The following is an 18,769-nucleotide window of genomic DNA, read 5'->3' as shown; positions in this document are numbered from 1 at the left end:
GGTGGCCTAGTGGGGGTTTGCTGGATTATCACACCAACGAACCAGGTTCGAATCCCAGCAAAACCCTAACAGAAAGACTCCGTCATGACCGACTCAGCAGAGGCTGCTTCAACTGTCTACCCGGCCAACCTTCAGGGAATTATGGCAGCTTTGACACGCTTCGGAGCGACCATGGACGCTCATGGACGTACGCTCACCAGCCAACGTGAGGCCCTCGCTCGCCACGAGGAACTGCTTCAGCAAATTGGGAAAACCCTGGCACAGCTGACATCTCTGCCTGCATCTCCTGCTCCTGATCCAGTTCCTGCTCCTGATCCAGCTCCCACTCCTGCTCCAGTGCCTCCTGCAATGCTGCCTTCTTCACCTCGCGAACCCAGCCTTCCTGCACCACAGAGGTATGACGGCAAGCACAGTGAGTGCCGAGAGTTCCTTACCCAGTGTCAACTCACCTTTGAGCTTCAGCCTACCACCTACACTACGGATCGCCGCAAGATTGCCTTTGTGATAACCTTATTAGCTGGTAAGGCGCGAGCCTGGGCTACTGCTATCTGGCAAAGACAGGGACCTGAGTGCTTTGATTTCCAGCTGTTTTCTGAAGAGATGCTTCGGGTCTTCGATCAGGCAGACATCAGTACCGACGCAGCCCGAAAGCTCATGTCCATCCGGCAAGGAGGAAGCGTCGCAGATTACGCCATCTCGTTCCGAACACTCGCAGCAGTAAGTGGATGGAACGAGACTGCCCTGGTGTCAGCCTTCCACCATGGTCTGTCTGACCCCATCAAGGACGGTCTGGCCTCTATTGGATGCCCAAGTGACCTCGAAACCCTCATCTCACATGCTATTCGTCTGGACAACAGGATGAGAGAACGCCACCAAGCCTTGAGCCCCCCCAGCCTCCCTACCTCTACCTGGAGACCGTCTACCTCCTTCAGTGACTGTCCAGAACCCATGCAAGTGGGTCGTACTCGCCTCTCCGCATCTGAGAGGGAGCGCAGAAGGAGGGACAAGTGCTGCATCTACTGTGGCAAGCCTGGTCACTTCCGAGCATCATGTCCCGAACTCTTGGGAAAAGGACCGCCCCGTCCAACCGAGGGAGGGTTGTGACGGGGCCTACCCTCTCTCCCGGACTCCCTGGCCAAGGAATCTACATCCCGGTCTCCATCTCCTGGGGTGAGTCTGTCCACTCTTGTCAAGCTTTGATAGACTCAGGGGCGGCTGGGAACTTTATGGATATTCACTTCTCCCAAAGCATCAATATACCTACTGCACCTCTTGAAGTCCCTCTGTCTGTGTCTGCCCTCGATGGCCAAGCGTTAGGTGATGGTAGAGTCACTCAAGTTACTTCTCCAGTCTTCCTCCAGTCTCAAGGTCACAAGGAAGAAATATCCCTGCACCTAATTCCTTCACCTGAGTTCCCAGTTATTCTAGGCCTTCCTTGGCTTACTCGCCACAACCCTCGCATAGACTGGGTAACAAGCCAGGTTGTGGAATGGGGCCCTGCATGCCATGCCTCTTGTCTGCTCTCTAGCTCTCCTGTGTCTCCTGCCGAGCCCCCTGATCTCACCGAGTTATCTCAAGTTCCCACAGAGTACTGGGATCTCAAGGAGGTATTCAGCAAGAGCAGGGCCGCCGTTCTTCCTCCGCACCGGGCCTACGACTGTGCCATCGACTTGCTCCCTGGGACTACCCCTCCTCGTGGCAGACTGTTTTCACTCTCTCAGCCAGATCGCAAGACCTGGAGCAAGGTCAGGAAGACCCTCATACAGACCTCCAGAACCAACCAGACTCAGGCCAACCGCCATAGAAGACCTGCACACGCTTTCCGCCCTGGGCAGCGTGTTTGGCTGTCCACTAAGGACCTTCCACTGCGGGTGGAGAACCGCAAGCTTGCTCCTCGCTACATTGGCCCCTTCAAGGTGGTGCGCAGGGTGAACCCTGTCTCCTACCGGCTCCAGTTGCCCCGGACTCTGAGGATCAACCCCACTTTCCATGTTTCCCTGTTACGGCCCGTACTGACGTCTACGTATGCCCCTGCCCCTAGGAACCCCCCACCCCCCCGCATCTTCCAGGGGCAGACTGTGTTCACTGTGAATCGCCTGCTTGACTCCCGCCGGGTCCGCGGCGGGTTGCAATATCTGGTGGACTGGGAGGGCTATGGTCCTGAGGAGCGCTGCTGGGTTCCTGCTCGGGATGTCCTTGATAAAGAACTATGTCGGGACTTCCATTCGGCCCATCCGGATCGCCCTGGGAACGTCAGGAGACGCTCCTAGAGGGGGGGGTCCTGTTAGGACTAGGACTGTTTTGGCCTCTAGAGGCCGCTGTTATTTCCTTTTCATGTCATGTTTATTTTGGCCTCTAGAGGCCGCCACTGTTCCTGTGTTTTGTGTTTGTGTTAATTGCCTAATTATCTTCACCTGTGTCCTTAATTAGTTTGTCTATTTATACCCCTGAGTTCAGTCCTCTTGTCACGGAGTCTTTGTGCTGTTATGTTTATCTCCAGTTTCCTTTGTACTGTGTTTTTTGATCTTCTTAGCTTTTGAATTTTTGCACTTTGCTTTTCTTTTGGATTATACTCTTTGGTTTTTTTTTTGTCTTTTGTTTTGCCCTGTATATAGTGTATATAGTTTAAATAAACCTTTTGATTCTTTTTCTACTTCCGCCTCACGCCTCTGCATTTGAGTCATCCCCCTGGTGGCCTAGTGGGGGTTTGCTGGATTATCACACCAACGAACCAGGTTCGAATCCCAGCAAAACCCTAACAGTAACCTGTGAATGTATTATAAACCAGCTGTAACATTTATTAAATATGCTAAACATCTTAAGTCAAATTAAGTCAATGGGATCAAAAGCTATCATAAGACCTAATCAGAAAAGGTTGAAATTTTTACAGAGCTAGAAAAGAGGATAATAAGAGAGAAAAGTGTTATTAACAATGAAAAGTATAACTCAGAAATGGAAGAAATGTAGACACAAAGACAGCCACAGTGTGAAAGAAAATCACTAAAAAGTCCTTTAAAAAAGACATATGGACTGTCCACATTTATACCACATTCATAAATAAAATGCTGGTTGTTTTACTATACTGTACATAGAGTAAACAGTGTATTTCACCTGACGTCACAGGGTCACGTGACGCCCCGGTGTCCGCCATTTTGAACGTCAAGCTAGCTAATGTCAACAACAGTAGCTGGTATGTTACTGTAGCAATGTTTACGTTCAGTCATTAGGATGACTGTTAAAACCTTTCAGTCTCAAGTTTTTCCTTTACTGGATTTACTAGTTTACTGAGCTAGCGCGCCGGCCGCCGGCAGGCTAGCGCACGCTAGCTCCCAGCTTGCCCGAGCGCGCTAGCTCAGTAAACTAGTAAATCCAGTAAAGGAAAAACTTGAGACTGAAAGGTTTTAACAGTCATCCTAATGACTGAATGTAAACATTGCTACAGTAACATACCAGCTATGATGTTGTTGACATTAGCTAGTGCTAACAGCTAGTTGCTAATACACTGCTACAACTACACCGACCCTAATAATACAGTTCTTGGTCATTGCCTGGTAACAGCAAATTTATAACGGGCCATGTCTCAACAGACTAAGAAGTTATTTCAATGACATTTAATAACATTTTGTTTATCCTGAGGACCGAAAGTAAATGAAAATGTGAACAAACCTTAGCTGTAATCAGATGGCGACCACCAGCTCCAGGGACGACCCGCTGATGTAGGCATGTTACCCAGCCTGACACAAAATATTTGTAGGTATCCAAACTCTTATACGCTTTCAGATCAATACCTGTGTATGGCGATGGGTTTTTAACGACATAGGTATACAGATCATGTGGGCCGAAGTCAGGTAAAGACGAGGGCTTCGTGTACTTCCGTACGTCAGTGAACAATCCTGGTGGAAGCAGGTAAACGTCGTTCTCTAAGCCTGCTAACCTCAATTTTTGCAAATACCTCTCCCTCTGCTCGCCCTGTAAATGCTCTACGTCGCTGGATAGTGAAGATGTTTTCTGCATCTCGCTCCTTTTTCTTTTATGTTTTTCGTTTGTCGCCTTCCTCGCATTCAAACTGATTCGAGCCGTGCCGTCCAAAATGGCAGCATCACATGACTTGGTCACGTGGGTGAAATACCTCAATAATCAGTGTCGTAGTTGAGCCACTACACCTCAAGTCTGAGTCCAGTCTCGAGTCCCCGGTGTTCAAGTCCGAGTCAAGTTCAAGTCATTAAAGAAAATTTCGAGTCGAGTCCAAGAACAAGACTGCAACTGCACCATTTGACGGTGGCTGTTGCTGCCTTTATGTGAAACCATCTCTGTTACTGTGTTGGACTAACGTTACTGCTCGACTGTCCCATTTTAGTTAATAGGCTACAGAGAAAAAGCTTGTTCATCACTCAGCAAGCCCCACCCACTATCAACAGGGCAAATAACATGAGAGGGTTAACACTAGCTAGTTCATCGCTCAGCAAGCCCCGCCCACTATCAACAGAGCACTGAACATAGCGTGTCACTTCCTTCTCTGGGTGGAGTCTTACCAAATGAGGATTGAAGTTCGAAGTTGTCCCCGTCGTCTCCTCGATAGTTCTTCTACATATGGAACACATAGCAGTGCATGTTTTCCCACTGCACGAGAAGTCTGTATAAGCAAAGCGGACAATCCTAGGCGCGTTCTCTCCAGGCGTTTTAGCGCCATTAACGTTAGTTTGTTCCTGAACATGATGTATGAACAGGTGAATGTGTATTCTCTTGCACAAAATTAGGATACAAATCAATGAAGATATAAATATCTTGTGCCAAATTATTATGGCATGTTACAAAAAATAAAGAAAAAACTTGAGTCCTCGTCTCCAATTTACGAGTCCGAATGCAGTTAATGCACGAGTCCGAGTCCAAGTCTTTAAAATTAGGGCACAAGTCGGACTCGAGTATGAGTCCTGGACTCGAGTACCACAAGCCTGCAATATATACTGTAACAATTAGAGGAAATTAAACCAGAAATGCACCAATTAATTATCTGTTAATCAAAGAAATTATTGTCAGTTTGTCCACCTTCTGCAGTTTTGAAGTCCCATCTTTAGGCTCTTAACAATTGAACAAATTGCATCTTGCTGATGTTTTTGAGGAGAGCAGGTGGACACAGTAAGACAGAGCCGTATATTATTCAGACTTTGTACATAGCTGGCAGGGTCACACACTTCACACTGTGCTGTCTGAACACATTTAGAGCACTCACACACGCTGACACACTCTGCAGTCTTCACCACAGATCGATAATAATGAAGCAAGCAGGTTGACAGAGTGAGTGAGGATGGAAGTGAAAAAGGATAGGTGTATCCTAAAGAGAGGGGAGAAAGCAAGGTGGAGAACAAAAGCGATAAAGAGAACAACAGTCGGATTCAAGAACAAGATTTGTCGGTAAAAGGCAATGGAGAGGGAGATTGGGTATCATGATACTAGAGATGAACAAGGAATGAGAAAGACTAATCATTACATACCTCATAAACCCATTGCTGAGACTCAAGCATATCAGTTTGCAAAGTAAAATATGAAAGTTGATTGTTTTCTTATAAAAACAAATCCCAAACTGTTTTATTCCTCTTATACGACAGCAATCTTACAACAATTGCATGTCATTTTTTTTTATCTCTTTATGATTGCATGTCAGTAATTAATTGGGAAACACATTAGTTCCTGACATCAGTTGTGTTATAACAACTATACACACTTATTCCTTTACTTTCTCATTAAATTAATATGCACGTACTCCATTGTCAGACTTTCCTGTCATGGAAAACATAAAGACTGTTAGAAAGCACTGACATTAAAGACTCTTTTACCATATCAACAATTATGTGGGGGGGTTTCTTGTTAATTAACTACATATTTTTATTCTTTTTATCATTCGATGTAGCTCAATCTCCACACAAGTCCTGTGATTTGCCTTGTATACAGAACTACTGTCAAAGCTGCTGTTATAGAAGATTAATCAACACCTTCTGACCAATCAGCTTTGAGGATTCAAGAGCGCTATAATTTAAAGACTTTTTCTTTCAGCTGGAGTAGTAGTTCACAGCAGCAGAGGAACCAGCTACTCCGTGTCATACCATACTATGCAAACCTGTTTCTTTGCTGGTTTCTGAAGGTTATCTATGGCTCCTCTTTCCTACTAATGAGAAACCGAGAAGCTGAGGTTTAAATATGGAAATCAGTGCACAAAATGGAGCCATCAGGGACTACCATTGGTACAGTTGCTTTAACAAGCAGCAACTGCTTCCTCTTTGGAAATTTTTCAGTAGAACCAAGTGTAGCTTTTAACATATGATCGGAGGTGGACAAAGTACCCAACTTCATTACTTAAGTGAAAGTACAGATCCCGCTGGTCAAATGTTACTCCGATACAAGTGAAAGTTGTCCAGTCAAATTTTTACTTAAGTTAAAGTACGGAAGTACTTGCTTTTAAAAATACTTAAGTATTAAAAGTACATTTTCTGTCAACGCATTGTTGTATTATTGCCACAACACTTACAAAACCTAACGTCTCTGAAGCAACCGACTGGATTTACTGACTAGCTTGTAGAACCTGTAGAATAAACACTTTTAAACAAATTTTGTAAATTCTGCTTATTTGGCAAGATTATGCTGAAACATATTTCTGAAAGGACTTCAGATAAGTTAACATTATTCATAATGGAGCGTAACTCCATTTTTACATGCTAACTAACAGTGTCCAAGTTAACTAGCTATGTGTTAATGTTAGCCGTGGACAAGGCTACGGCAACTTGGTGAGCAAATCCACAGAAAGTCATTTGACTAACCAGACTGCATAGCTATTGCAACATTATTGGCAGCTCTAAAAACACAGACAACTTCATTGCAAGCTTGGAATAAAACATTTACATACCTCAATATGCTTCCGCAGGTTGGAAGGTGAGTTCTTGTAGGCCGTGATATGGTTCGTTTTAGGCAAACAAAGCAAACATTTAAAACAAAACGAATCTTTAATCCTTTCAGAAAACTGAAACATGGGTTCTAGGTATGGCCATGGGTGTCTGCATTTCCCAGAAGAACTGCCTCCTTCCATTCTGCCATCAACTGATCGTGTTCAAATAATACTGCTGAGAAATCACTGAACTTGATTTTATACAGTCTATGGACGTGACGTGACCCTAGTGATTACTGATTGTTTTTTTCGCAGGTGACACTGAGAAAGCGTATCACATTTTAGAAAAGAAAAAACATCCACTTTCAAAGCTACTTCATAGTAACGAGTAACAAGGACATTGATAGAAATGTAGTGGAGTAAAAAGTACGATATTTGTCTTTCAAATGTAGTGAAGTTAAAGTTATAAGTTTAAAAAAAAAGATACTCAAGTAAAGTACAGATACTCAAAAAATGTACTCAAGTACAGTACTGAAGTAAATGTACTTCATTACTGTCCACCTCTGCATATGATTTACAGTATTGTATGTCATCTTGTGTGTGAGATGAAGTGAATGGTCCTTTATTATATTGTGCAGATACAGGCCAGTAGCTTTGGGTAACGTTCACATCTACCATCAGAATGAGGAACTAATGTGATCTTTGTGATTTTGACCATGGCATGATTGTTGGTGTCAGACGGGCTGGTTTGAGTATTTCTGTAACTGCTGATCTCCTTGGATTTTCATGTACAACAATCTCTATAGAGTTTACTCAGAATGGTGCAATAAACAAAAAACAGCCAGACAGGTTCAAGCTGACAGAAAGACGACAGTAACTCAGATAACCACTTTGTACAACCGTAGTGAGCAGAAAAACATCTTGGACTACACAATTTGTTGAACCTTGAGGTGGATGGGCTACAACAGCAGAAGACCACATCGGGTTCCACTTCAGTCAGCAAAGAACACAAAGCTGAGGCTGCAGTGGATAAAGGTTCACTAAAACTGGACAGGTGAAGACTGGAAAACTACAGCCTGGTCTGATGAGTCTGGATTTCTGCTGAGGCACACAGATGGTAGGGTCGGAATTTGGCACCAACAGCATGAATCCATGGACCCAACCGACCTTCTATCAACAATTCACTTTGGGTCCATTAATACCAATCAGTCAACGCTTGAACGCCACAGCCTATTTGAGTATTGTTGCTTACCATGTGCATCCCTTCATGGCCACAATTTACCATATTCTGGTTACTTCCAGGATGAGAACCATGTACCATGTCACACAGCAAAAGTCGTCTCAAACTGTCTGTGAAGATACTCAGTCATCCAGGTACATAGTAACTGTGGTTGGTAGAAGAGAGCAACTGGACTTGCTTGAAAAGTCTTGAAGACGTTTCGCCTCTCGTCCGAAAGGCATCCTCAGTACTGGAAAATTCCTTTGAGATTCTGATCCATGTTCAGATGATTGCATCACGTAATTCCTCAGATTTTTCAGATGTACTTGTACATCTATCGGCCACCTACAATGCAGCCATCAGCATTCTGATTCGGATTCTATGATGATCCATGAGAGGATAAATACTTGATACTCCCTATTAGACAGACAGAACTGAGGGTGCCTTTCGGACGAGAGGCGAAATGTCTTCAAGACTTTTCAAGCAAGTCCAGTTGCTCTCTTCAACCAACCACAGGTCGTCTCAAACTGGTTTCATGAACGTGACAATGAGCAGTTTTCTTCAGTGGCCTTCCCAGTCACTAGATCTTAATCTGATAGAACACCTTTGGGATGTGATAGAACAGTAGATTCACAGCAAGAAAGTACATCTGAAAAATCTGAGGAATTACGTGATGCAATCATCTGAACATGGATCAGAATCTCAAAGGAATTTTCCAACATCTTGTGGAATATATGCATGAAGAATTGAGGCTGTTCTGAGAGCAAAGGGAGGATCTACTCAGTATTAGTATAGTGTTGCTAATAAAGTGCTCAGTCATTGTGCATTACTACAATTGTCATACACTTGGAAAACTTGAAGGTTGTTGTTTTAGTATTTCTATTAATTAGGAAACAATGCATAGACTCCAGGGCTTAATTTGTACTCTGATGTTCAAAAGTGACAGACAGAACGTGGGTGGTGGGGGAAACGGTGACAGATTGTATCATGATTATGAAAACTGAAAGGAGATGGAAATTGAATTGTATGATGTTCAGTCGTACAGATCTTAAAAGGTCAAATTAATTGTGTACTGCTAAATTAATATAACTCTTTGACCTCTACATTAGCCGTGAACCTAAATGTGAAATCTGAATTGAATCCTTATACACTAGCAGTGTTTTATAGTTCATACTTTCTATCATCTCCTCAAAATACTGTCGGTGATCCGTCATTTCTCTCTTCATATCTCTTTACATGTAACACTTAAGACTTTGGTGTAAGTATAGCAAACTTAATATGATTATCTTCTTAAAAAGCACAGAGGATAATGTCATTGCATCTTTGCTAAGAGGCTTATGGAGGATTTTCTTATCTAAACAAATAAGACTATTACGTTGATGGCAACACAACATTGTGTACTGATAGGAAAAGTCTGATTATCTTTCCTTAACATGTAAAACATACAAATTTAAAAAGACAAATCCAGGCATCTTTTAAGAACAATGGATCAGAACAGTGATTATTCATCTCATGACAGGTAAAACAGCCTGTTAAGATTTGACTGATGACCGGCTGCTCAAGCAATTAAGAACGGGATAAAAATACTCTTCAGCATGAGCATGCTGTTTCAGTTGAGAGCCATTTTATGTTCTTGTATGTAAATTATTTTAGAATTTTAAATGATAAAACGGGGCGGCACGGTGGTGTAGTGGTTAGCGCTGTTGCCTCACAGCAAGAAGGTCCGGGTTCGAGCCCCGTGGCCGGCGAGGGCCTTTCTGTGTGGAGTTTGCATGTTCTCTCCGTGTCCGCGTGGGTTTCCTCCGGGTGCTCCGGTTTCCCCCACAGTCCAAAGACATGCAGGTTAGGTTAACTGGTGACTCTAAATTGACCGTAGGTGTGAATGTGAGTGTGAATGGTTGTCTGCGTCTATGTGTCAGCCCTGTGATGACCTGGCGACTTGTCCAGGGTGTACCCCGCCTTTCGCCCGTAGTCAGCTGGGATAGGATCCAGCTTGCCTGCGACCCTGTAGAACAGGATAAAGCGGCTAGAGATAATGAGATGAGATATGATAAAACGATTGAAATCTAAGTGCTCTGATACTTTCATGATGAGACTAATTTCATTACATTTACTTTACTCTCATACTGTTATTGTTGAGGTTTTCTAGAATATCACCATATGTGCCACTTTTGCACAGATGTTTTTAGTTAGATGAAAAACTTAAAAATGTCAAGGTGTAGCAGACTGCCTCAAACTGTCTGAAAGGCCCCGGACCTCTGAGTGTTAAAGCACTGAGGCAGAAGGTGCCTTCATAAAGAGAGAGAGGAGACATGAATTTCAATTGAGTTGTAGCCAACGTGCTGGGCACAGCTGGTCTAGCAGTGGAGAAAAAGCCAATAATCTGAGCTGAGAATATTTACAGTACATCGATATTGTAAAGGAACACCAAGAATTTTGTTGCAATTGATTCAACACCAAGAATTTTGTTGCAAAACCATGCAATAGATTAAGTAATTAAATTCTAAATCCATCTCCGGAGTGAAAAATGACCTGATTACATGATTTATACAGTGATAGAACGCTGCATCACAGTAAATTGTACCACCCACTGGGGGACTGTTTCACGTGATCAAACATTCAATGAGTCTGAAGGCCATAACAAAAAAAGAAAAGAAAAAAAATCAGCTCTGATTACAGCTAATAAAGCAAGGCCCATTTTCACAAACGCAGTTCTCAATAGACTCCTCACTCACCCTCTTCCTCAGATTGTAGGTGAGCACCAGGTTGCGTGAGAAGTGATTCGAGAAGGCTGTGTAGAACTCCAGGACTTTCTGTAAGGCATCACGTTTGATGATATGAAGATCACAGTAGGTTAGTGCTCGGACGTTGGCGCAGGCCTGCGCTAAGTTCAGTTCTTTCCAGAACACATCGCCAAACACATCACCCTTTCCTGAGAGAGATCGAGAGAGAGAAACAAACAAACAAAGAGAAATTAAATCACTGCATTACCTTCATGCATATACGCAAATGTTTCAAGGATCACGACAAACATGAACATGCACGAAATGTCAGCTTAGCACTTGTTTAATTAATGCTTTCTCACTTGGACTAAAATAAAAAGAGCTAATGTTAAATGAGATTAAATTGTAATGGGCTAAATCATAATGCAAGTCAAACACAAAGCATAGCCTTAAACACCGATTAATTTTTTTAACTACATATCACTAATTTTCTTATATAATGTAACTGTAGAAACATCTAGAACAGGAACACACCCAACAGAAAAGAAATCAGTTTTACACCACATACAGTACTGAGTCACTCTATGTGGAGATCAACGACTGCATGTTATTATTAAATGTATATTATCCAGTGCAAAAGTTTGACTGCTGTATGAAAATAATCCACCACAAAATAAGCCAAACTGTGTTATTCTTCTTATACCACAGTGATCTGCCTACCATTACATTTTTTCATTTATTAATGAACAACGCATCATTATTTTCACCCACTTAGCCCATGTTTACATTAGACCGTATCAGCGGATCATCAGATTAACGTTTTTAAAACGATTAGTGTGCACACAGCAACACCAATACACGATTTGCGTGCACACAGCAACACCAATACACGGATACGCTCGGCTCCGCAGGCATCCTGCGCTCCAAATCACTCCGCCCTGAACAGCGAGTGCCCTCTGGAGGGTGCGCACTCCGGCCCTGCGCAGCTCACAGAGCGCGCGAGTGAAGTGAACAAACTGATTCGGGACTGAGCCGCTGTGTGTGAGATCCCAGCGCACATCACTTACCACTTGCAAGTGGAAGGATGGCAAGCCTAAAGACAATCATAACTACACAATGGGCAGTATTTGCATCAGTATTTGCAGTATTTTCATACTTTTATACTCTTTAATGAAAGGTGATACAAGGCGGAAGTCCGCGCCGTTTTTCAGCAGTCGCGTCACATGACCAACGCCAGCGAATCAGGAAGGTGGATGTCACAGTGACGTTGTCCAATGAGACGCCAGCTAGAGCTCAGCACAGCGTATCCGCGTATTCTCAATGTTTACACAGCACCGGAGCTGACACGATTTGGATTGAATACGTGGATGCTGGCGGATTCCCGTTTCCCGGCGTTTTAATGTAAACGGACAGTGCATCCGCGAAGAAAACGAGACAGATACGGTCTAATGTAAACGTAGCCTTAGTTACATTCAGTGTCATGGAATGTCTGCAAAACTAGTTACTTCCTGTTATCACTTACGTTAAAACAGCTATGTATAAATGTCATTCCATCACCGGCTTCTCTTTCTTCTCTCTCGTGAAGTTAATAAAACAAAACTGTGAAGCCAGAAAGTGAAAACTCTTCTGCCTTTAAGACACTATTGTGCACAAAAAACACTTCCTGACCGTGACAAATTGCTGACACTAGAGACCCTTTCCATCAATGTAAAATAAACTTCTCCTTGCAGACCATATGAACATATAAAATATATATTTGTTAAATAACAGCGTTTGAAATCAGTTTATTGTTAGCCTTTGATTCTGTATATTTACCACGTTCACTGTTTGACTATGATTGTTACATTTTTGTGCCCTCTTAATGCTGTCCTGAGGGGATGCAAACCTGGCAGAAATCACTCAGCTGTATATACTCATCTCATTATCTCTAGCCGCCTTATCCTGTTCTACAGGGTCGCAGGCAAGCTGGAGCCTATCCCAGCTGACTACGGGCGAAAGGCGGGGTACACCCTGGACAAGTCGCCAGGTCATCACAGGGCTGACACATAGACACAGACAACCATTCACACTCACATTCACACCTACGGTCAATTTAAAGCCACCAGTTAACCTAACCTGCATGTCTTTGGACTGTGGGGGAAACCAGAGCACCCGGAGGAAACCCACGCGGACACGGGGAGAACATGCAAACTCCACACAGAAAGGCCCTCGCCGGCCACGGGGCTCGAACCCGGACCTTCTTGCTGTGAGGCGACAGCGCTAACCACTACACCACCGTGCCGCCCGCTGTATATACTATATAAGAAAATCAACATTTAAATATTGTGTTCAGGCGGCACGGTGGTGTAGTGGTTACCAATGTTGCCTCACAGCAAGAAGGTCCTGGGTTCGAGCCCAGTGGCCGATGAAGGCCTTTCTGTGCGGAGTTTGCACATTCTCTCCGTGTCCGCATGGGTTTCCTCTGGGTGCTCCGGTTTCCCCCACAGTCCAAAGACATGCAGGTTAGGTTAACTGGTGACTCTAAATTGACCGTAGGTGTGAATGTGAGTGTGAATGGTTGTCTGTGTCTATGTGTCAGCCCTGTGATGATCTGGTGACTTGTCCAGGGTGTACCCCGCCTTTCACCCGTAGTCAGCTGGGATAGGCTCCAGCTTGCCTGCGACCCTGTACAGGATAAGCTGTTATGGATGATGGATGGGATGGATATTGTGTTCAAACCATGTTCTACTGGACCTACTGTACAGTGCACTACTAAGTTTGAGGACTCTGTTGTGTTACACCCTATGGAATAAGAATATGAGAAACTAATGAGAAAGCCATTAGAGCAGCTTTCATTAAAACATTATTCCCACATGTGGATCAGTGGAATTACATTTTAACTTTCAGTGTTTTACACTACACTAAAATACAATTTTCAAGGGAATTAACAGCTGTCATTTATATTTATCAATGTTTTTTCTTCATTTTTATTAATTAAAAGACACTTCATGTCTTGAAGTAATGATGGATGTCATTTCTCTTTACTTAGTTGAGCGGTTCTTGACATAATATGGATTCCTACAATTGTGGAATAGGACTATTTACAATATTTTTATTATTTACTGTTTACTGTTTGATTTCAAATGCATTAAGAAGGCAAGAAATTGCACTAATTAACTTTTGACGATACACACCTGTTAATCTTCCGTTAAACCTGGCGGCCATGTTTGTTTACAAATTGTCACTGTCGCTCGCTAGCGCACAAGTTTTGCGTCTCCGACGCGTGATGTCGTGTTATCTTGACAACGTGCAATTTTGTAACAATATTGCACACTCATTCTCCAGTGGGTAGAGTGGTGTAATACATTAGGATAAGTGATATGATAACAATATTGCATGCTATCGAACCAAATGAATGAAACCCACTAGAAGGGAATAGAATACATGTTTTTATTCCATGGAAAGTGTCCTGTATCTATAATAATTAAATAATATTGGCTGGCACTGAGTGGTCTATCAGATATATTTCATTCAGCTAGCATGATACTGAATGAGTCGAAGAGGCGTATATAATAATTTCCGATATTTCACTATGATGACGCCACTCCCAGTGTTTTCCCGCTGACTTGATGCGCATTGTCAAAATGGCAAACTGATTCAAAATTAAAATTCTTTTGATTAACTTGCATATTTTTTCCTCCCTGGATGTGTCTATGTAATATAAAGAACATTTACATGGTTGCACAAAGATATGAAGTTTATCTTCTCATGTTGAAAAATTATATCACTCGTTTGCTTCGCAAACCTACAATATTAAGATTCAGAGCCTATGCATATGAAAATGTGGCTGTGCCTCCTGTGCGCATGCAGCTGGCAGCAGGACTGCTGGGGTATGACTGCAATTGAATTCATCAAAAGACCATGAAGCACATGTGACAATGAGAATCTGAAGCTGCCCCCAGTAACAAAAGACATTCAGTTGTTGAATCCATTGAGCTACAGGCTGTTTGTTTCATTATATGGGAAAATGCATTCATAATGCAGCCAAGCTCATGCAAGGTGCCATTACCAGCATACAGCATTCATCATCTTCACGTGCAATCTCAATCTGTCTCGCAAACAGCAATGACAAGAAAATAACCAGAGATTATTTCAGCATTTTGTGAAACCTAAGAGGCATGGCAAAGGGGACAAAACCCAAAAACTATCCAGCAGTGGCTCAAGGTCGCCTTTGTCAGTAATGGTGTTATGAGTCAAAACTCTAACCGAACTACAAACATGGCTTCCTAAGACTACAACGCCCAAAGTTCACATACCCCATCTCCCTCTTATTAAGTTCAGTTGACTATCATTAACTGTTAATCAGCAGTGCTACTTAAGGCTTTCCCTCGCACACCTTCAGTGCAAAGTATCATTCTGTGTTTACCCAGTCATACCGAGCCTTTCTTGTCTGCCTGCCTCTAGTTTCCTGAACCTTTGCTACATTTACCCAGTTAACTCTTTAGTCTGCTCTCTACCATTATGTTTGCCGATCGACCGACCCCTGCGTGCTTTCTGACTACGAGTTTGCTTACTGATTTGACTACGCTTCCTGTTTGCATGCATCCCCACTCTCCCCTGCACTTACATCCATGAGTGCCTGCAATGTGACACCCTTAAGTTTATTTTATCATTCTGACTACAGTTTTGACACATTCAAAGCCCAACTTTCATGAAGCACGACTTGATTATGATCATTACACCAGAGGCCAATTCACTGTAACTGGGTCCTGTCTTCCTGCTGCAGCAAGGGGGGATGTTTTTCATAAAGGGACTCCATTGAAGAGTTTAACTTCATATATTCAGTTAATTAAAAGGCAAATGGATCTCGTAATTCGACTATGTGAGAGTGATTGCTGCCTGGAACCCCAGAGGGTACTCATTTCATTATGTATTTAAGAATCCATATTTCAGGATCAGAGCTAAAGGAACAATAGTTAAATACTTTAAAAGAGATCAGATGTATAATGGAAAAACTGTACTATGTGACTGCACATGGCAGGGGTTGTATGACTTCAAATGTTTACTTGTCGACCACTAATTCAAAAAGCTGGTGACAAGACATCTTTTCTATAGTTAACGCAAAAACTGTTTCAGGACATCACTATTTTTAGGCTGTTTTATTGGTGCAGTAAAGAGCATATCTTACTGCTTCTAGGCTACAAATTCAATTTCCAGCTTCTGTGTTTTCTGGGTTACACTGTTAACAACCAAAGGAAATAAATGGGTGCAATAAATGTGCAAAATAAGAAATCTGTGTACTCTATTGCACCATTTAAGGATATACCAAGGCTGAGCTGAAATAGTTGAATTATAATGGATTTTCCGTGACCCCAAGCCTTGGTATTTTGGTTTCTACTCATTATGTACCATCATGGATGTAAATCCATATTCAGTAAATGTCTCTGCATGTTTTCCTATTCTTTTTCTTGAATCCTTTTGTTCCCAAGTCAGAGCTATTCAATGTTAATGTCATTAAGGAACTAGAGGTAGGTAGATGGATGGAAAATTTTTATTGCTGAACTCCTACACTAGAGCAGTGTTTCAGGGTAGCAAAACAAAATCATATCCCCCAGTTACATAAAAGTGTTTTCTTGTTTGCTCTTGCAAAATCCCAGACTTCATGTACTGCTTAAAGGGTAATTGGCAGTTGCATTATGAGAAGACCACTGAACCGTGCAGATAAGTAATTGTGTCAGTAAGCAGGCATCCAAAATGGCTTCCAATTTAATTGACATGAGGTTGACTAAGGAGACAATGCTTAGAACACAAAGTCAAGCTGCACAATCTGTGACGGATGCTGTCCAAAGCCATGCTTTTTCTTACATGACTTGAATGGTGTTCGATACAGAACACAATAATACAGGCTAATAGAGTCATTGTGCTGCTAGCAAATATGCTATTGAGCTTAATGTCAGTCACAGAAAAATAGTTTCTCTATATTACTAATGTAATATACAGTGTCTTGCAAAAGTATTCATCCCCCTTTGTGTTTGTCTTGTTTTGTCGCATTACAAGCTGAAATTAAAATGGATTTCTGGAGGGTTAGCACCATTTGATTGACAACATTCCTACCACTTTAAAGGTACAAATTGCTGTTTTATTGTGACACAAACAATAATTAAGATGAAAAAACAGAAATCTGGTGTGCATTGGTACTCACTCCCCCCTAAAGTCATTACTTTGTAGAGCCACCTTTTGCTGCAATTACAGCTGCAAGTCTCTTGGGGTATGTCTCTATTAGCTTAGCACATCTAGACTCAAACAGCTTTTCCTCCAGAATTGCCCTGTATTTAGTGCCATCCATCTTTCCTTCAGTCCTGACCAGCTTTCCTGTCCCTGCAGAAGAAAAATATCCCCATAGCATGATGCTGCCACCACCATGCTTCACTGTAGGAATGGTGTTCTCAGGGTGTTGGGTTTGCATCACACATGGTGTTTCCCATGATGACCAAAAAGATCAATTTTAGTTTCATTTGACCAGAGAATCTTCTTCCATGTGTTTCAGGAGTCTGCCACATGCTGTTCGGCAAACTCCAAACGTGTTTTCTTAAGCAATCGGTTTTTTTTCTGGCCGCTCTTCCAAAAAGTCCCACTTGGTGGGGTGTACAGCTTAAAGTGATCCTATGGACAGATACTCCCATGTTCGCTGTGGATCTTTGCAGCTCCTTCAATGTTATCTTTGGTGTCTTTGTTGCATCTCTGATTAATGCCCTCCTTGCCTCCTTGTAGTGGTACCATATTCTTTCCATTTTGCTATAACGGATTTAATGGTGCTCCCTGGGATATTCAAAGTTTGGGATATTTTTTATAACCCAACCCTGATCTATACTTCTCCACAACTATGACTCTGACCTGTTTGGAGGCTCCTCGGTTTTCATGTTGCTTGCTTAGTAGTGTTGCAGAGTCAGGGTCCAGAACAGGTTGATTTATAGAGACATCATGTGACAGATCATGTGACACTTTGAGCACACACAGGTGGCTCTTAATCAACTAATTATGTGACTTATGAAGTGAATTGGTTGGACCAGCTCTTATTTAGGGGTTTCATATGAAAGGGGGTGAATACCTATGCACACTCCAGATTTCTGTTTTTTCATCTTAATTATTGTTTGTGTCACAATAAAACAATAGATTTTCACGTTTAAAGTGGTAGGCATGTTGTGTAAATCAAATGGTGCTAATCCTCCAAAAATCCATTTTGATTCCATCTTGTAATGCAACAAAACAGGACAAACACCAAGGGGGATGGATACTTTTGCAAGACACTGTATATAGCGTATGCATGTTTTTGTCCATGGCAATCACTTACATCACAAGTTGGCTTATGCCATGAAGCATGAGCTGGTATTTTGCAACAAAATTTTCTCTCCTTGTTGTTTTCTTTCTGGCATTTTACTTCAATTCAGTTTTATCATTCAAAGCCAAGTAACAGCAAAGATATCAAACATCTTTACACAACTGGGACATTCCCAGAAAGGAATGTGAGTTGCATTTTGAGTCCACTGAGGTAATTTCAGATGAACGTACCCAATATGGCAACCACCTCATCATCTTGAATGACCTCCAGGGATCCCGATACCACAAAGCAGAGACTGTCCACACTTTCACCTGCGTGGTAGATGAGGTCTCCTGGAGCACTGTGGATGGTCTGAAACTCCATGGCAAGAGCCCTCAAACACCCATCGCTAGCCAAGCGGAACGCAGGATGCTCTTTGAATACCTTCCTGTTGAGATGGACACAAATATCCGCTCGCATATCCTTCGGGCAGATCTGCAACACCTGAAGGAAAACAGAGAAAAGGGCCAATCTTTCACCTCCAAAGTATCTCTGATGGATGTTTCTTTTTTGACTACTTTCTTTTGCAATCAGACAACTAAGGATAATGGATAAGACGTAAATCAGATTCGGCTCGTAATCCTTTTGGTACA

At 42.5% G+C, this 18,769-nt stretch overlaps 1 protein-coding gene across 2 annotated transcripts in view; it reads right to left on the bottom strand.

Moving 5' to 3' along the window:
- The window catches only part of kcnh1b (potassium voltage-gated channel, subfamily H (eag-related), member 1b), a 93,453-nt gene that overhangs the window by 10,726 nt on the left and 63,958 nt on the right, over positions 1–18,769 (bottom strand). For both annotated transcript variants that reach the window (XM_060940551.1, XM_060940552.1), the window contains 2 exons: positions 18,368–18,620; positions 10,832–11,028 (listed from right to left, as the gene is read on the bottom strand). In XM_060940551.1, coding sequence (XP_060796534.1) covers positions 10,832–11,028; positions 18,368–18,620 — 450 coding nt within the window. The remainder of the gene's footprint in view (positions 1–10,831; positions 11,029–18,367; positions 18,621–18,769) is intronic.

The sequence above is a fragment of the Neoarius graeffei genome, chromosome 15 (assembly GCF_027579695.1).
Source record: "Neoarius graeffei isolate fNeoGra1 chromosome 15, fNeoGra1.pri, whole genome shotgun sequence".
Classification (NCBI taxonomy): domain Eukaryota; kingdom Metazoa; phylum Chordata; class Actinopteri; order Siluriformes; family Ariidae; genus Neoarius; species Neoarius graeffei.
This window is presented reverse-complemented; position numbering and strand designations above follow the sequence as displayed.